The sequence below is a fragment of the Dryobates pubescens genome, chromosome 10 (genome assembly GCF_014839835.1).
Source record: "Dryobates pubescens isolate bDryPub1 chromosome 10, bDryPub1.pri, whole genome shotgun sequence".
In the NCBI taxonomy this organism is placed as follows: Eukaryota; Metazoa; Chordata; class Aves; order Piciformes; family Picidae; genus Dryobates; species Dryobates pubescens.
The window spans coordinates 25,827,876-25,847,948 of NC_071621.1; the positions used below are offsets into that span (position 1 = coordinate 25,827,876).

At 38.1% G+C, this 20,073-nt stretch overlaps 1 protein-coding gene across 1 annotated transcript in view; it reads left to right on the top strand.

Moving 5' to 3' along the window:
- Window positions 1–18,927, top strand: part of XPO4 (exportin 4) — a 76,660-nt gene extending 57,733 nt beyond the window's left edge. Inside the window, exons 11-23 of the mRNA XM_054164680.1 lie at window positions 1,086–1,228; window positions 1,342–1,487; window positions 2,755–2,932; window positions 4,759–4,918; window positions 6,527–6,696; window positions 7,582–7,756; window positions 8,849–9,142; window positions 10,027–10,207; window positions 11,828–11,946; window positions 12,984–13,114; window positions 13,898–14,015; window positions 15,678–15,770; window positions 17,189–18,927. Of these exons, the coding sequence (XP_054020655.1) occupies window positions 1,086–1,228; window positions 1,342–1,487; window positions 2,755–2,932; window positions 4,759–4,918; window positions 6,527–6,696; window positions 7,582–7,756; window positions 8,849–9,142; window positions 10,027–10,207; window positions 11,828–11,946; window positions 12,984–13,114; window positions 13,898–14,015; window positions 15,678–15,770; window positions 17,189–17,386 (2,106 nt within the window). The 3' untranslated portion in view covers window positions 17,387–18,927. The remainder of the gene's footprint in view (window positions 1–1,085; window positions 1,229–1,341; window positions 1,488–2,754; window positions 2,933–4,758; window positions 4,919–6,526; window positions 6,697–7,581; window positions 7,757–8,848; window positions 9,143–10,026; window positions 10,208–11,827; window positions 11,947–12,983; window positions 13,115–13,897; window positions 14,016–15,677; window positions 15,771–17,188) is intronic.
- Window positions 18,928–20,073: the final 1,146 nt, after the last annotated feature.

Here is a 20,073-nt window from a genome sequence, read left to right on the forward strand (position 1 = left end):
TGCTGGGTTACATAAAGAAAAGATGGATTAAAAGCACTTGGGATAAGGAATTTTCTGTGGATTTGGTTTTACAGAGCCTTTGTAGAAACAAAGCAGACTCCTAGTCTCTGTCACTTGTATTTTACTTTGTTAGTTGTGTAAATTTTTATCATTCTTTAAGACAATTTTAAAAAGCATTTTAAACATTGATACTGAGGTTCCTGCATATCATGATTTATCTCTTCAAGCAATAGGGTCTAATTATTTAAAGAGTTTTATAATGCAGCCCAGATAAGCTTTGAGAAATCAAATAGTGTGACTTTTGCATCAGCAGCACATAAAACTGAGACAATGATTGTGGTGGTTCTTATTATCAGTCTTGTGCTTTCCTGAGGCTGTAGCATTCACTTTTTTTGAACTTCTTCCCTTCAAAATATGGATTAAGAAGAATCTTTAATGAAAGAGATTATTTAAATTTCATCATGGAAGATACCCTCTATTTTGTGTTTTATATAAGAACTCAGACAACTGAAAACTATATCTAGGGAAAAGCATAGAACTTGCAGTACTTAAAACGGTTCTTGGTGTACTGTGTATGAGATTTGAAAAGCAAATGTAGTTCAGCAATCTTCTGACCAGTGGGTTTGCAGGCCAATTCTGAGAGCCAGTTGTTCAGTACCTTGTTTTTCTGGCAGTGGATGCTTGACTGAGTTGATTTATAATACCCTGTGTTATAAAGAAAGCGTTCTGCTATTGTTCAGCCTGTGCTTATCTTATTAATAAGGAACACCAACTTATCCTTAACTCTTTTCACATACCACTGTTTGTGAAATCTTTTGATTTGAGAGCACTATTGTAAACATGGCAAATATACAATTAACTGAATTGGGCATTTTGCTAATCAGTCTTGTGAAATGCTGATTTTAAAAACAGTATGAAGCTATGTTTGCTCCTCTGTTTAACTCTTCTGTGTCTAATTTGGTACAAGTCCTTTGTTCATCCATGCAAAACACTTTGAAAGAAAAAGCAAAAATAATGTAGAAAATTGTCATGGTAAAATTTGTAACACTCATTGACTGCTTCTGATTTTGTTGAAATAACCAAAGACTGCCAATGGTGTGGCCTCTCGGGAAGAAGAAGAAATAAGCGAACTGCAGGAAGATGACAGAGACCAGTTCTGTGACCAGTTGGCCAGCGTAGGCATGCTGGGGAGAATTGCTGCAGAACACTGTATACCTCTTCTTACAAGGTATGAAGAAACAGTCATGAATGCAAGCCAACAAAGCCAACACACATTAAAACCCTGACTTTACTGAAACAGTTTAAAGACAGTGAAGTTATTTTATTGTTACTCATCCACAGTTTATTAGAAGACCGAGTGACAAGGCTTCATGGTCAGTTGCAAAGACATCAGCAGCAGTTACTTGCCTCACCAGCGTCGGGCTCCATTGACAATAAAGTGCTTGATGACTTGTATGAGGATATTCATTGGCTTATTTTAGTCACAGGTTAGTAAACAGCTTTAAATGTTTCTTATCCTGCAGCTGGAACGGAACTCTTCAGGGGGAAAAAAAATAAAACCAACCAAACAAAATTACTAAAATCCCTGAATATCAACTACTCTGACTATAACTTTTATCCTTTATGAAGTATTCATCTTACATAAGCTACTCAGAAAGTCTCTGTTTTACTTCCATCTGCATTGAGTAGCGTGGATGTTATCTTTAAAAGACTGTGAAATCTTTACATGAGGCAACGTTTGTTGGAAATTCCCACAACTAATACTGTTACAGGGTTTTTGGAGATGTTATCAGTAAAAGTATTCAAGAAATTAGTCTGTTCATGGTATCAGCTGTATTGTCTGACTTTATAAAAGAATCAACATGAGATGAGAATAACAGTATTTCTGAGTGGTGACTAAGAATCAAGTTCCAGAATCTCTCTTTGTTGATCTACATCCTGGCATTTTGTTTTATTTCAGGGAACTTGAATTTGGAACCATTTTGGTTTTGATTCTCGGATTGAACTATCTTACATTTCTTTGCATAACATAACAACACCTAAAACACTATCTGTACTTTGTTAGGAGAAATTTATAATTTGTGAAGTATTTTGTGAGATCTTCTTGAACATCTGGTGTTTTAGTCACTCTCAGATGTTGACATGAATTTGTGTGATATTTCTGTATCACTGTAGGACTGGGTTTGTAGCTCATGTGAAGAGACATCAGATGTTGAAATCTTACTTAAGCTGGAATTAAAATTATATGCACACCAAAGTATTGTGTAAATGCTTCACCTGATAGGCAGTTGCTATGTGGGGAAAACTTTATTACTGCACATGTATTTGGTGCCTAAAAGCCTCTGAACAGATCTGAAATGTTAGCAGAAGAGAAGTATCAAATAAGACAGTGGGGAAGCTGTAAAATCAGGGTGGGGGGGTTGTTTTAGCATGGAAGAGAAGAAGAAAAATATGACAAGAAAATGTTTGGGGCCTTCCCCTACCCAGTGGTTGAATTGACTGTAGTGCTTTTTTGCATGAAGCAATTTTTATTTTTTTTAAGGGTGTGGTTTCTTGCCACTTGAGGCTGTTCATTACTGAACGGCTTTAAAGACTCTCAAGGTCACTTACTGGTATTTAAACAATATTAGTCAGTCTGTTGAAAACAATGGGTGTGGTGTGATGTCTTCAGTTAAGCTAATGGACTCTCATCAAGAAGCCATAAGTTAACCTAGGGTAGAAAGTTGTGATCACTCTTTCTTTTTTTAATGTAAGGCTACCTCTTGGCTAATGATACTCAGGGAGAGACGCCGTTAATACCTCCAGAAGTAATGGAATATTCCATAAAACATGCAACTGAGGTTGACATCAATACAACACTTCAGATTCTGGGATCTCCAGGAGAAAAGGCCTCTTCCATCCCAGGGTACAACAGAACTGATTCTGTAATTAGGTAAGGATGCATCTTGTGCTATTGAATATGTTCAGTGAGTTTTCAGAGGAAAAAAGTGAGAATGTGAGTGGACTTGTGAATTTGAAAAGTGAAAAAGCAACATGTAAATAGTGAACAGTGGAAATGTCTTTTAACTGGTATTAAAGTAAGGACAAATAATTTATAAGAATGGTGTTATAACGGACACATTAAGTCAATGCTGTAAAAGAGATGATGAAGACAAGACAGAAAAGATGAAGTGATTTATTTTTTTTAGGGTAAAGAGAAGCGGGGTAAATACAGATGATACTTAAAAAGAAACAACAAATGCATTTGGTCTATTTGTTACAAAAATCCTTACAATTTCTTAAGTTGCTAATAAGTTGGTAGGTCAGAATCTTTAGATAATCTACTCTATATTCTATAATTCATTCAGAACATGTACAGCTTAAGCAAACTTTTCCCAGAGCATGAGTGAGCTTGCCTACACTGAACATGACTTATTGCCCAGGCTTGGCTGTAGCAGCACAACTGGTCCTCACTATGGGAGGAATTGTTGTCACTTGTGTCCAAATGTCACTGGTAGTCTATAAAAGGAGTAGGAGAAGAGACTTCCATTCTCTCTTTGCAAGAAGGCTGCTCACAAAGGATTCCTCAATTTGAATCCTCACACTTCAGAAGACTGCATTCCACTTTTCATAGAATCAATAAGGTTGGAAGAGACCTCAAAGATCATCAAGTCCAACCTATCAGCCAACACTTCATGACTACTATACCATGGCACCAAGTGCCATATCCAATTCCCTCTTGAACACCTCCAGGGATGGTGACTCCACCACCTCCCTGGGCAGCCTATTCCAATGACTAACAACTCTCTCTGTGAAGAACTTTCTCCTCACATCGAGCCTAAACTTCCCCTGGTGCAGCTTGAGACTGTGTCTTTTCCATGCCTTTAACCCAAGATTAGTTGTGTATTTAATGTTTTCTCCTTTTGGAAGAGCCTAGGAAAAATGGATTGTCATTAGCAATGATGTGCCTAATATTTAGAAGTTTGAATACTGCTCACTGATGCTTACTGGTAGTTCCAAGAAGTGTCCCCAAATTAGGATTTTATGATGCAGTGTCTCAATGGTGATAGGAATAAAATCAGTTGTAAATAAGGAGATATTTGAGGCTCCCTGGCAAGAGCTCTGAAATGTCTTCAAGTAATGGACCACTTAACTCCTAAATTCCTTATGCAGTCATGTTCTTACCAAATAAAATTGGTCCAAAAGCTAATATTTAATGTAGTTTTATAGACTGACTGTATTAGTGCAATCACTTGGTAGTCTGCTATTTCAGACTGATTCTCTGCTCATTCTCAAGGAGAAATAAGTGGACATTTCTATATTTGTCCTTTAGTATGCATCACACTGCAAAAGTCTGCACCGTTAGGACCCACTTGTCATCAAGCTCCATGGTGCAAGGAAGGGAGAATCAGTTAAACAAAAAAACCCCAACCAAATAAACAAAACAAAACACACCACTACCAAACACAAAAAACCAACCAACAACTGCTTTTCAAGCTCTCCAAGTAGTCTTCATTCCCTTGATGCCAGAAAGCTTGTAAGGATTCCTTATTGCAGTAATTTGATGTCTTTTTTGAGAAGATTTGCCAGTCTGTCCCATCTCTCTCTTCTTACATTTAAAAAAGCAATAAATTCAGACGCTTTTTACTTCATCGCAGTTGAGCTGCTTTGTGTTATGCTGTTCCTTCTGTCATGGTTCATCAAAAACAAGTGTTTCGTAGTGGCATTGCTTCTCAATAAAACCACTTTTCAACATCCTTGTTGTATTTTAATCTACAGGTTGTTATCTGCTATTTTAAGAGTCTCAGAAGTAGAATCTAGAGCAATAAGGGCAAATCTCACACGCCTCCTGAGCCCCCAGATGGGCAAAGATATTGTATGGTTCCTCAAGCGCTGGGCAAAGACTTACCTCCTAGTAGATGAAAAACTGTATGATCAGGTAAGGATATAACTTCTATGAATTAACTGGTGAGTATTATCACTAATACTGTTCTGTGAATGCAGATGTCAATGTAGCTATTTTAAAGTGCAGTGATAAAGCATTTTTTACTTTTATGGATTGTGGTTTATTTTGGAATTTGATTGAAAGTTGACATTTACTCCTTTTTTTGTCTTTCCTTATTAGAAATCTAAATTTTTAGGGGACCCTTCTTACACATTTTGGTGCAAATACAATTTTCTAGTTATCTTTTTTTTTTAGCCATTGTCACAGCAGAATAGCACTGTCAGGCTGCACAGTGGGTGAGACTGACTACAGCAATTTTATGCTACCTCTCACTGTCCCTCAGATCTTAAAGTTAATCTCTAATTCAGTGGTTGCCCTTAATGGATGAGTTAGTGAGTAACCTTGGTCGTGATTCTGAATTAGATATCTAACACCATCACAAGGTAGTATGCATTACTTAATGTCATGCTACTTTCTCTCTTCTCCCCATTTTCCATATGTTCTCATTGTATATATCATTATTTCAATGGTGCACTCTTTGTAAGGGGCAACTTCATATTGTCTTTGGACAGCACTAATCGCCATCGGACCTTGATCCTGATTTTGCTTAGCAAACTAACTGTAATCTACCTTTCTGATCGAGACCATTCATACTGAGGAGGTCCTGTTGGCTCTAACTTTCAATAAGGAAACCTCCTCCTCCTTCCCTTTATTTCCACTATTGAAGCAACTAAGAATACTAATGCTTCAGGGGGGCCCTTTTAACAAAAATAAGTATACTATAGTCTTGTTAATGTTTGAAATCATATTATTCAGCTTGCACTTACAGCAGAGCTAAGAATTTGTAAAGTTGGGGCAGAACTGGAGAGCGAGTAAGGAGAAGATCCAGATGCAAAATAATGTAAAGAAATAGAGTATATAGGAAAGGCACATTTAGTTTGGGTTGACATGTGAAAGTGATTGAAACCTCTATTTAAACCTTATGGTCAGTCAGGTATATATTGTGAGTTTTAAAGTTAGAAATGTTGTTGGTATGCTGATAATCTCCTGCATAATTATTAAACATTTTTACTCTTCAGAAGTTCTTAAAAGATAGGATAACAGGCAGTTTCAAGGAAGCATATTGTAATGTGCCAAGACTAGAATGTGACATCTTCCCTAGAAGATCTACAGAATGAAGGAACCTGCAGAAAGCAAATGCAGAGCAATGAGAAACAGTTTTTATAACTAAGTTTCAGTTTAGATCAGCAGCTAGGTTTATTTCTAGTACCTTGTATTTTGAGTAATTGAGTTGTAAATTAATGAAAACACTTCTGGGAGATTATTTTGTGATCTTTTGAACTTTCATTGGAGTTGAAAGCTAGGCATGTTCGAACCTGACTTTGTAATGAGGTTGAAGCTTTTAGTTGTTGTGCTTAAAATAGCAAGATAAATTTGGCAAAGACTTTTCTCTTACAGGTATTCTTTGCCTTTGTCTGTGTAACATTTGTGTATCTTAAGTAGGGGAGTGACAGCCTGCAAAGAATTTGCTGACAATGATTACCATACACTTTGGGGTTCTGGCTTCTGTAAAACTCACTCATTTTAATGCTTTTCTTATAGATAAGTCTGCCATTTAGTACAGCATTTGGTGCTGATACAGAGGGTTCCCAGTGGATTGTGGGTTACCTTTTAGAAAAAGTGATCAGTAACCTGGCAGTGTGGAGTTCAGAGCAGGACCTTGCAAATGATACTGTACAACTGCTAGTAACATTAGTGGAAAGGAGAGAGCGGTAAGTTGCTATACCTCTGGAAGTCAAAAAATTTCTTTTGCTTCCTTTAAATTTATTTGGCCAAAGTAATCCGGATGTAGGGCACGTCGTGTTCATGTCTCTGTAAGTCAAATTACTTTAGTAACATCCTCTGAAAATTGTCTGACAAAGTAAGGAGTGAGACCTGACAAAACATAATTTAGTTTTGATTGCTGTTTAAAAGTGCACTCTCCTTCCCTTACCTTTGTGCCTCACTCTTTAAACAGTGAGAAAGAAAAACTCTCTTGGTCTCCACTCTTGTTGCAAGGTATTTTGCATTGCTGTTTATTTTTGTGGAATAAGTTCTTCAGGATTAAGAGTTCAGACACTGGCTAAGCCAGTATAAAATGTGTTCTGTAAACATTTGATTTGTAGTTATTTTCTTCCTGTGAAGCAGGAAATTCCTGAAAGTTTTACTTTTGTGAATTGACGTGCAGTTATACATGCAATCACACACTCACAGTCTGCTGAAAGACTGTTATGAAGTTTGAGGATTTAAATACTTTAGGAATTTTCTTTTAAAAAATAAATAAATAACTAAAACCCATGGGAGCTAGTTTATGGAATAAACTGCTTATTTTATCATGACATAATGAGACTAAGCTTTTAATCCATGCAATATGTCCATTAACTCTGTGTATGTGTTTAAAACTAAAGCACCTCCCTGCTTTTCTCCCATATGAATTGAGCTATTTATATACTTTAGAAATCTTAGAGGTGAGGCATTAATAAGACTCAAAGGCAATTTAGCCTTAGAATAAAGCAATTTAAAAAAATATAATCCTCTGACAACTGCTAGCAAGCTGCTGTTCTCTATTCATACAGTTTTGTGAAGTCTTTTCTTTAAACTGTTTTTCCCTCTTTTAGGGCAAACTTAGTTATTCAGTGTGAAAACTGGTGGAATTTAGCTAAACAGTTTGCAAGGCGAAGCCCTCCTCTTCACTATTTGTCCAGTTCTGTGCAGAGAACATTAATGAAAGCTTTAGTTTTAGGAGGTTTTGCTCATATGGATACAGAAACAAAGCAACAGTACTGGACAGAGGTAAGCTACTTTATTGCTTCTTGTAGCACCTGCTAAAGTAGAGGTAAAAACCCAAGTTCATTTAGGGAATTTTATGGTGACACAAAGTCAGCCCTTCTTGAGTCCTTTGATTTTGGACACCTAATGCTGATAAAAATTGTTCTGTTTTTGAAGGTCAATAGTTGTAAGGCACCCATGAGCTGCCACAAAATTTATTTGCAACATTGCAGCCTAAATAAAAACAACTAACAATTAACCTGGTGGATTCATGAAGCAGCCAGTATAGCAGTACTTCTGAAAGATACCATTATAAAAGGTTAAGAATTTCTTCTGAAACTGTATTATTTCTTCCTTTTAATTTGTTGGTGTTGTGAATTATTCATTTAGTTTCTGTTACTGTCATTAAGTGAATAAAAAGCTAATGTGGACCATAATGATGAGCTTTGATCAGCTTTTTTGCCCTGGCTCTAGTAAAGCTCAGATCCTTAACAGAAAAGTTGGTGCTAGCAAGTATAAGAAGTATGATCAGAAAGCACCACATGAGTTTGTAAAACATTGGCCTTCCAAGAGAAATTTATTAGCAAAATGAGTGACTGAAGGTAAGTCTATAATGAACTGGAAGCAATTGGGGAAAACAAGTAAGTATTTTTATGGAACTTCCTAAATTGGTTCCAAGCACACTGAGTACAAAAGAGATTGCAATATTGAGAATCAAAGGTAATTGTGAACATGAATCCCATTTAACGCTTTCATTGAACTGTAACTAATTTTTACCCCTGATAATGAATTTGCATGAGAGTCAAATCCTGTGAGCCAGAGGAAGTTATTGACATTTATTTAAGCACTACAATATAACATAAAATATTTATGGAAGTGCTCATTTTGAAACCAGTCAGCAGGTGATGATGGATAAATGAGAGTCACTAATCACTTCCACTTCAGCTTTCATTAATTTGATCGGTAACAAATAATGTGACAACCATTGGAAACTGAAAGTGATTTTTTTTGTACTGCCATGCCTAAAGCAACCCACGAGTTTGCCAAATTACTTAAACCTCACCTCTCATGTAATAGTGCACATATCCTAATGTGACTTTTCTAAAATATTTCAAGGTTCTTCAGCCACTTCAGCAACGATTCTTGAATGTGATAAACCAAGAAAACTTTCAGCAGATCTGTCAGGAGGAGGAAGTGAAACAAGAAATCACCGCTACGTTAGAAGCGCTCTGTGGCATTGCCGAGGCTACCCAGATTGATAACGTAGCAATTCTGTTCAATTTCCTAATGGACTTCCTTAATAATTGCATTGGATTAATGGAAGTATACAAAAACACACCAGAGACTGTTAATCTCATCATAGAAGTCTTCGTTGAAGTTGCACACAAACAAATTTGTTATCTTGGAGAGGTAAATACAGCCAGAAGGGGAAGGAAGGGAAAGTGTGTATGTGGGTGTGCATGCATATGTATACAGTGCTGTTCCTTAAGATAAAGCATAGTGATTTTTAGATTCTATAGAGAAAAATAATGCTATAGGATCACATCTGTTAGAGGAATTAATTTATTAAAAGCAGGACTTACAGGCTGTTCTTAAACCAATAAACTTACCCACAGTTCATCGCTAGTCAAACTCTATACATGGATGGTAAAAGAATGCAGACCTTGTTGAATGGGGGTTTTTTAACCATGTCATCCTTCCCTGAATGCTAATTGAGAATTGCATCACTGTTTTATGTCACAAATGCATACCACAGAGACACTGCAAAGTGTTAATAGATACAAGGAAGTTAATGGATAAAATGAGTCAGTGCAGGAGCTTTCAGCTTTGCCCTATTAGCTAATTCTGCCTTTTCATCTATAAGAGTTGCTGCCTGTTCCAAACAAGGGTATGCACAAAAAATATGTATTGTGGCTCCAAACCTCTACAGCTGAAGTGAGTCCCCAAGGGATTTTGCTGGGTGTGTAGTATGGAAGATCAGCGAGGTGTGTCAGCCTGTCCCAAGCCACTCTTGTCTTTTTTATGGTTTGGATTTTTTTTTCCCCTGTTAACACTGAGGAATTGATAAAGGCAATGTTCTGCTGTTTCAGTCAGTAGTACATGAATGTATGGCTGCCAGTGTTATTACTCAGGGTGGCTGTTTCCTCGATGGTTTTGTGTACAGTTGTTGCAAACAGTGGTTAAATTACTTTTTAATTAAAATTTTGATGTATCATCAGCCAAGTAATGTTATCTTCAAGTGTGCCACTTTTCTTTCTATGGAAGCTTTCTTATAATTTCATGTTGTTTTATAGGCCAAAGCCATGAACTTGTATGAGGCCTGCCTAACTCTGCTTCAGGTGTATTCCAAGAATAATCTAGGTCGACAACGGATAGATGTTACAGCAGAAGAAGACCAGTACCAGGATCTGCTTCTTATTATGGAGCTTCTCACAAATCTTTTATCAAAAGAATTCATAGATTTCAGTGATACAGGTATGAAGGAAATGGTAACTGCTGAACCATAACTTGTGTTCTAAACTGTAAAAACCGTTGTGGGACATGTTCAATCCAGGTAAAGTGAAAGCTGAAGTTGAGACTTATTATATGACGGTAAGGAAACTACTATTTAATGTGCCAGTAGCAAAGGAAGGACTTTTCACAGTATTCTCCCATCAGAAAGTATTATTGTTCTCATTAAATAAGTAGGGCATTTATAAAACAGCTTGAAATACAAATGTTGCAAATCTGAACATGTGGTAGCAGCAGTTTGATAATAAATGCATAGAGAAGTCAAAATAGTTAATTCTCATGAGGGCAGATGAATTCTCTTCTGAGAACAAGATCCAGCTTCTGAAATGCTGAGCTCATTAAAATTCTACTACCACGTTTGAAGGTTTTCTGTATCCCTTATTCACAGAACATGCTTTATGGTATGTGGGTGTAGTTAAGGGTTCTTTCCTGTGTTTCAGCCTGTTACTTTCTCTGTGTATTTGCCCCTTAAAATTTCCATGACCTGCAAGTTCTAGCTCAACTGTGCTGCCTTGCTCTTGAATAAGCTGAAATGCACTTGCATGATTCAGATCTTACCATGGCCTGTACAGGTTGTGCAGAAAACACGCTCAGTAACAAACTGCATCTGTCTAGGTTGTTTTTCTGAGGTACATTTTGAGAGGGAGAACCTTGTGCTCTGAAATTCAGTGCATCACTCAGTTTTTTGTCATGTATGCACTACACAAATACAGAAACAGATTTAGACTTTGTCCATTGAAAGGACAACTTGATGCCACATAGTGTATTCTCTTTAAGGTCAGGTGCTGCAAAATATTTGCCATGAAACTAAGTGTGTGAATACTACCTGAATGTAATGCTCAGAGATCAAATGTATTGAAAGATCTCTACATATGGTTGCTGACTTAATGCAAGAATTGTTTGAAAATGCAGGTCTTGCCTGGAAAGAAAAAAAAAATGGCAACATTTTAAACTACAGATTCTCCTGCACTAACTCTACCATACTTTCCTTCTTGTGTTTATAAAATATATACAAACCTATGTAAGTATATAATACAGAGAGTATAAAACTGAGGTACTATTTTGCTCTCTGTGAAACATTGGAACAGGTTGCCAGGGAGGTCATGGATGCCCCATCCCTGGAGGTGTTCAAGGCCAGGTTGGATGAGGCCTTGAGCAATCTGGTCTAGCAGGTGGTGTCCCTGCCCATAGCAGGGGGGTTAGAACCACATGATCTTTAAGGTCTCTTCCAACCCAAACCATTCAATGAATCTACTTGTTTGTGTAGGCATGAAGCAGCTACCACTGGAAACAAATGCAGTATTCTGTAATGGAAGGGAACCCTCAGAGTATCTGAAGTGTTCTGTTATAGCATGCCATCTGGCACTTGTGATTATGAAATGCTTAGTCCGAATGAATATAAATACAGTGATGAGGCAGCCTCCACTCACTAAGTTTCTATTTTAATACAGTGCCTCATGTTTTTATTTGGGGAAAGGGGAATAGTCCTCTCTTTAACATTTCCTTTATTGTCAAGAAATAGGACACTTCCTTCAAGATCTTTAATCCTCCTATTAAAGAAAACTTATTTTGTCTTTTCTACAGATGAAGTGTTTAGAGGACATGAGCCTGGACAAGCCACAAATAGATCTGTATCAGCAGCAGATGTTGTCTTGTATGGGGTTAATCTAGTTCTGCCTCTAATGTCCCAGGATCTGCTGAAGGTAAGTATATTTTTGCACATAGCTGCTAGAGTGTGAAGACTTTATAATAATGAATTCCCAGAATTCATTCCTATCCAGCTTGCCAAGTTGTTTACTACTCTTTTTAAAATACAAGTAACTGTTCCATATTTCTAGATATTGCTTGAAAATAAATACTGTAAGCTGAGAAAATGTGTATTTGAATGGCCTAAACAAACCTGGTTTTCTTCCAAAATTGAGTCTGTGCAGGTCAACAATGAAATGTGGCTTGTGGAATCTTGTTTCTGATAGTGTCAGAAATGCAATAGAAAGCATAAACAGCATAAGCAGCAGCAATAACCAAAAAAAAAACCAAACCACAAAATCAGAACCAAACAAAACCAACAAAAATCAAACAAACAAAACCCCAAACACACAAACATACAAAAAAGCCAAAACAAACAACACCAAAACCAAACCAAAAAGCAAACAGAAAAAGAATCTCAGAGTGAATAGTAGCTCTTAAATTTGACAATACAGCTGGCTTCCATAGGCATCAGGAGCTTGTCAGTAGAAGAGTTAAATAGGAAACAACAGCAGTGTTTCATTGGGTTGCACTGTGCTCATGTTTTACTTTGAATCAGAGGAACACTTAACAAGTATATAGCAGCTGTCCTCTCTCAACATGGTTTCTCACTTGACGCGCTTGCTGACTGTGAGAGCTGCATCCATGCTAGCTGAAACTCAGTCAAAGGATGTAACATAGGAGCCCCTCCTGTGCTCCAAATGCTCCTGAGGCTTTTATCCCACAGGGCTAGACTTGCTCATGTCTGAAGTAAAAGTTCATGAATTTGTAAAGAGCAGATACCAGACTCCCACCATCAAGTATTTAGCTTTAGCAATCTTTTTTTATGGTACCCATGTTGGCTAATAAAAATTGTATCCATTCTAATGTCTGCTTATATTGTCTTTTCTTCTTCAGTGGGAAGCATCAGTCCTGCCTCTTTGTACAGATTAAAATTATGTCATTATGGAGTTGTGAGACTGATTCTACAATTACCCTATTTTTCTTTTGACAGTTTCCATCCCTGTGTAACCAATATTACAAATTAATCACTTTCATCTGTGAGATATTCCCTGAGAAAATTCCACAACTTCCAGAGGACCTCTTTAAGAGTCTAATGTACTCGCTGGAGCTGGGGATGTCATCGTATCCTTTATAGAGCTTGGGAGTGTTGAAAAATCTGAGTTGCTGTTTGAAGGACCTGTTAAAAATATGAATGGGTTTTGATTCTTTTTTACCCTCTACTTGCAATTTTTGTTTTTCCAGTATCTGTATTTATAATTATATATTGGTAATTGACTCTTACTCTCTGCTCTCCTGAGAGTTTCGCTGTAGTGTCTATTGACATTCTGGTATTAGCTGAATTGTTTCTGACTAGTATTGCTTGAATGCAGCCTTCAAGTGGTCTAGCATGTAAGTTTTTTCTGGCAGCCACTCCCGTCTCCTCCATTACTTCATTTCAGCGTGTGTAACTTCATAAGCCTTCAGCTGGTATCCCAAAGCCATTCCTGAATTAGTTTCTCAGCTGGTAATACAAAACATTGCTGCTGTTCTACTGGGCTGGCTCCAGAGCATTTCCTGTCAGGGTGCCAATGGGCTCTCCCTCTCATAATGGGAGTACCATTTTCACTAATCTGTGGCACGTGTCAGAAACAGATGAGCTTGACCATAAGGGACTCTTTCTGAAAATGTTATGTCAGAGAGGGTTATGTTACCCCTGGGTACATAGCTAATAAAAGAAGGCAACAAAGTAGGAATTCAATTCCCCACCCCACCGCCTTGCCTTTTTTTTTTTTTTAATTACTTTTTTTTTTTTTAGAGAGTTATTAATTCAAAAAGGGAATCTTGGAACATACAAACATTTAAAATATTTTCTAGTGGCACAATTTAATTGAAATCTGACTTTGATTCTTTAACCTCTGTTATCAGAATGAGTTCAGAGGTTTGCCAGCTCTGTCTAGAGGCTGTAACTCCATTAGCAGAACAGTGTGCAAAAGCACAAGAAACAGATTCAACTCTCTTTCTAGCAACAAGGCACTTTCTTAAGGTAAGGCATTTGCATTTGATGATACTTGGGAGTTTTGCACACAGATAGCATCAAGAAGCCAAACAGTGATCATATCTGACTGAGTTAAGCAGGATCATCCATACAGTAAGAAGGAGTGTTAGCTAAAAAAGCCTAGCAATTTAAGAAGAAAGAGGGCATGAAGAACTGAAGATATTGGACTAAAGGACAAGGGATGATGGTGGCATAGAGGGAGGGAATGACTTACTGATAATCAACAAAAGACCTGAGCTTCTCAGACTACAATTTATATTTATCCATGCACTGCACACAAGCTTTAGAATGAACCTGACTGACAGATTTAGCAGTTACTGTAGTGCAAAAGCAGTGAAACAGAAAGCTTCCAGAATTGTGTGAACTCAAGGCTGGATAGAGTACTAAAGCAGGAGGCAGGAAAAAAAGCATAGTTGGGAACTAAAAAGGAAATGCTGTCATTTACTCAGTGTACCCAATGAATTATTGGTTTTCTTAATCCAATATCTACTCCATCTCCTCAGATTTTGGAGTGACCTGATAGCAATCAGATTCCTGCTAACTGGGACCAAAGCAATTGTGGAGTTGTGCATTTGTCTTCTAATCTTGTAAAGACTTCAGTAATTTTTAAGATATCTTTTCTTACATAACTGAAATTTGAACTTCTGGGTATTGTTCATTAAAAGCATACATCAGCCAAGCTGAGAGACTATCTTAAAGTACCTTAAATAGTTTGTCTTTATATTTCTTCTAAGTTGACACAGCAGCGTTCTGCTTTTCTCTAAATTTCCACTTGAGATTACCATACCTGTCTTAGTAATCTGTTCCCTATTTGGCTTTCTTTGAGCTATAGGAGCCTATAAAACTTGAGGAAAAAGTTCCCCATTTTATTCTAGAAAAGTAAAGGCTTTGTTCATTCTCTGGCATATCTACAGCTTTTGCAGAAAAATCCAAGAGAAGGCCTTTTTCTCTGAAGAACATACACAAATCCACAACAGCTTTCAGGGCTTTGAGATGTGAATTTGTGCCATTAAGGCAAGACTCAGCTTCTAAACAAAGCTGGTGAGGGGTTTGGAGCACAAGCCCTGTGAGGAAAGGCTGAGGGAGCTGGGGTAGCTTAGCCTGGAGAAGAGGAGGTTCAGGGGACACCTTATTGCTGTCCACAGCAAGGGAGGGAGAAGGGAGACTGTAGCCAGGTGAGGGTTGGTCTCTTCTCCCAGGCAACCAGCACCAAAGCAAGAGGACACAGTCTCAAGCTGTGCCAGGGGAGATTTGGGCTGGATGTTAGGAAGTTCTTCATGGAAAGAGTGATTGCCCATTGGAATGGGCTGCCCAGGGAGGTGGTGGAGTCACCATCCCTGGAGGTGTTTAGGAAGAGACTGGATGGGGTGCTTGGTGCCATGGTTTAGTTGATAGTGTTGGATGATCGGTTGGACTTGATGATCTCAAAGGTATTTTCCAACCTGGTTAATTCTATTCTATTCTAAAAGAATTTGGCTTTCCAACTACCAGTACCTGGTTTTTAAATTTTATTTTTAAAAAGCAAGAGAACAAACCACAACCTTATATGTCTGTAAATACATGTTCATTATCAGAAGTGAAGATGAGGTTCAGCAGTTAATGTTGGTGAAGCTTACATGTCTGTAACTATTTCTGCTTTTTTTATTTCAGATGGTCTTTGATATGCTGGTACTTCAGAAGCACAATACAGAAATGACAACTGCAGCAGGAGAAGCATTCTACACATTAGTGTGTTTGCATCAGGTATGGCATTTAGATGTTTACACTCTGAAAACCAGTCATTTGATAAAGGAAAGTGGTTAATTAATCTGTGTGAGGCAAATCATAGAATTATTCAGGTTGGAGGGGACCCTCAGGAGGTCCATATTCCAGCCTTCTGCTCCCTGAAGGGAGGTTGTAGACAGATGGATGTTGGTCTCTTCTCCCAGGCAGCCAGTACCAGAACAAGAGGACACAGTCTCAGGCTGCGCCAGGGGAGGTTTAGGCTGGGTGTTAGGAAGAAGTTCTATACAGAGAGAGTGATTGCCCATTGGAATGGGCTGCCCAGGGAGGTGGTGGAGTCGCCGTCGTTGGAGGTGTTCAGGAGGAGACTTGATGATGTGCTTGGTGCCATGGGTTAGCTGTTTAGGTGGGTTGGATTGGTTGATGGGTTGGACGTGATGATCTTGAAGGTCTCTTCCAACCTGGTTTATTCTATGTATTCTATCTCTAAGTGCAGTTAACACTGAATTCAGATCAAATTGCACAGGAGGTTTTCCAGCTGTGTCTTGAAAACTTTAAGATGGATATTTCAAAGCCTTTCTGAGTGGCCTGTTGAATTTTTTATTATCATTAAAATTCATGTGCTTTGAGCACCTGCCAGGCTCTCTTGGTGGTCTACCACTGGACTCATTCAAGTTCATCAATATCTTTCTGGTCTTAAGGAGTCCAAAGGAGGACACAGTATTCCACATCTAATCTGACAAGTGCTGTGTAAAGACAAATACTAAATAAAGCCCAGTATGCTGCTCATGTTCATTGCTGACAAGGCACACTGCTGACTTGCTTAGTCTGCTGTCTGCCAGGGCCTTCAGGTCTTTTATTCAACAGAACTGCTCCCCAGCCTGTCAGTTTCTAGCCTGTATAGTTGCAGGGGGGATAGTCTGAGTCAGCTGCAGGACTTTGCATTTGCCATTGTTCAGTTTAATGAGATTCCTGTCAGCTCAGTCCTCCAGCCTAAGGAGGTGTCTTTGAATGTCAGTCCTGCCCTTGAACACATTAACTGTACTCCCCAGTGTGGCTTCCTCCACAGATAAGGATAGTGCTTCTCCTTTCCTCCTCCAGGTCACTGAGTATATTTAACAGGACTCTCATCTGGAGAATTCTCAGTGCCACTTGTAACCAGCTTTCAGGTGGAATATGAGCCATTACCTACAATCCTTTAAAACTTGATGATATACAGGTGTCTGATAGAAGGGCTTTACCTGGTTGAGAAGTAGGTGAAAGGCCACAAGTCCGCAGTGGCTTCTCCCTCCCTAGTCAGTGAAACTGGCTAACAGGTGGAGAGGTACTGATAGTTTTCTGTCACAGTTTCAATTCTGGATTTTTTCCTGATGAGACAAGCTGTGTGCATTGTATCTTTGGAGTTTTTGAGGTTAATAAGATTCTGGTTTATTTTACAGGCTGAATATTCAGAGCTAGTTGAAACTTTGCTATCGACTCAACAAGATCCAGTAATTTACCAGCGGTTAGCAGATGCCTTCAACAAGCTTACTGCAAGCAGTACTCCCCCTACACTGGACCGTAAGCAGAAGATGGCCTTCTTAAAGAGTTTAGAAGAATTTATGGCAAATGTTGGTGGACTTCTCTGTGTAAAATAAACAACAAAACTTTATGCCTAATTTAGACCCTTTCTGCAAAATGCACTGAGAAATGCTGAATGCTGACTAAATCTTGTACCTGTCTCTGGGTTCTTTGCAGCCATCTCAGTTCTAGAGAGCCTGGAAGTTTGAACATAACACAATGGAAGAGGAGAGGTCAACTTTGAATCAGCTTCTGCTATTATGTATTAGCTGCAATCTGTCATACTTGTGTGTGGGAGAGAGTGAACAGAAAATCTGAATTTAAATCTTTTCCATATATGTGCAAACAGATAGGGGCACAATGAGAAATAAATGCAGTGCCTTTCCCCCTGCACTGGTTTAAAATATGGGTAACTAGATAAAAGTACAGATTTCTTTTCTACCCAAAATCATGTTAGTATGATGCAGATACATACAAAGCTCTAAACAGTTTAGCTGATTTTAAGCTTTATTTTTCCTCTATTTGAGTTTGTGTTCCAATGGAGAAGAAAAACCAAATGGTGTTTGAACTTGCAATTAGTTCTGGTTTTCTACATCAACCTGATATTGCATATTTAATGCAATGCAAGGTTTTACATTGTGTTCTGCTGCCTAAAGTTCAGAGAGAAGAAAAAAAAAGGTGTATATTTTTGTTCCCCTAAGATGAACTTTAGGAATTGTAGCCATTTCATTGCCTTAATTTAAAAGGAAATAAAAAGAAAAAGTTCATATACTTTAAGAAATTTAAGGCAGGATTTGACTCCTCAGAGTTGGTTTAGGATGTTGGCATTAAGCTGCTGTGTACCTGTTGCAGCCCTTCATGTTGATGTGTCATTTTGGAATGAGTGTCTAGTGCAAGGTTCATGTGTAGTTTTACTTTCAGTATCTGTTTTGATTCATACCCAGATTGCACGCAACTGCAATGTACTTCTACACTGAACTGTTTGCTTAAGCAATAACAATTCAAAAGGTGTAAATTACTGGCAAATATTTAAGTTGGGGCATTAGCTAAACCAGTTATGCTAGAAGAGGGGCATCAAACCCTTTAGTCGAGGGCCATATTTGTTTGACTTGGGAGAAAGGCAACTGGGATGTGTAGTGCTCTGGGGGATTTTTGGTTTTGTGAAAGTGGAGCGAGATTCAACAGAGCCCTTCCAGCTGCTCTGCTCTTGCTTGGGTTTTTTTTCATATCAGCACTTTAGCTCTTATGAGAGCATAACATGAGTGCCCTGAGTATAGTGGACCAGCAAGAGGGAAGCAGCATACAAATACTGAAAGCAAGGCCTGCGTTGTCTCCAGCTATAAGCCAGATAAAACTGAAGCAAACTGAAGTGCTGCATGTCCAGGAAAACTGATTTTTGTGGAAATACATGGAGGCAGAAGTGAGCCCTTTTGTTTAAGACCTCTGCTGGATGATGCCATTTACTTAAAATTTATGTAAAATGTACAGCATACACCTTTACATGGCTATATATAGCATCATGTTTGCAACTCTGTGCCATTCTTCAGCTATTCATCTCAAAATCAGTCACAATAGCCAGGATGTTTAAAAGACATGAATCTGTAATACTGCGCTATGAGTGACCTGAGGTTTTGCTTTTAGTTTGGTTTTGGTTTTAATTTAAATCCATACCTGTCTCCAGGCTGGATCCACAAGGAAGAAAAAACAAAAAGCCATCTTTTCATTATACTTTTCTCTTTTAATTTATGTGAGAACAGGGCAGATTTATCCATTAAAAAGTGACCATAAAAACTTGTTACCTAATGGACCTTCCCCACTAGTATTTTATTTTGACGATAATTTGTGTAGCTTTTTAGAACAGAGGTGTTGCTCTCAATTTTGTTTCTTGAAACTCTGCTGCTTTCCTTTAAAGACTTCTTGACTGTGCCCTTGCACAGGAGGTAACGATCCTGGCAGATCCTTCTGGTTTTAAACTGTTCTGATGGTTGATTTTTTTAAATTTGCCTGGGTGTTGCTGGTTTTGAAACTGCTTCCAGAGGTGTGTTTGGGTAGGGCAGCCGTTCTGAAGCCTCATGATGAAAGACATAAAAGCCCGGGAAGATAAGCAGCAGTAGGAGCTGCTAGTTTGCCATGATGTCAAATATTTAGGCCAAAGTCTTCAAAGAAATCATGGCAAATACCTTCAAATTTTGTGGATCTGCTGGAATAACTGGTATACTCGGTTACAATTTCTTTTATAACTAGCTCTCTCTCTCTCTCTGTCTTTTTTAATCTCAAAGCTGGCTTACTATTAAAAATGTCTTATTTTTACAATTTTGAAATCTTGCATATTGTCATTGACAAATTGCAGCACAAATCAAGTTAGTATCCAGGGCAAAGTAATATGCACACCCATTAATTTTCTTGTCAGGCCCATTTGGCTGTAACAAGCAGAGGCACACAGCATCATTTGACTATCGGGACTTGCTAAACTATGAATACTTACTTTCAAAGACTCGTTTTGGAGGTTGCTTAAAAATTCCCTTTGCCCTTCATTTAATATAGTGTGTTAAAGGGAAACTGTCCAAGCAAGGGTGGTTTTGTAATTTCCTACATGATGTTATGCTAGACAGCAGTCTTCTGTGCTTGGGTTTGGGGTTTTTTGGTGTTGTTTATTAACGCCATTCTTGCATATTCAACAGGAATCTTCCCATACCATTTTATTTTTCTTTCAGAGCAAATGCTGAGATGTCTTTACTTAGTGACAGCCAGGAAATTGTTGCAA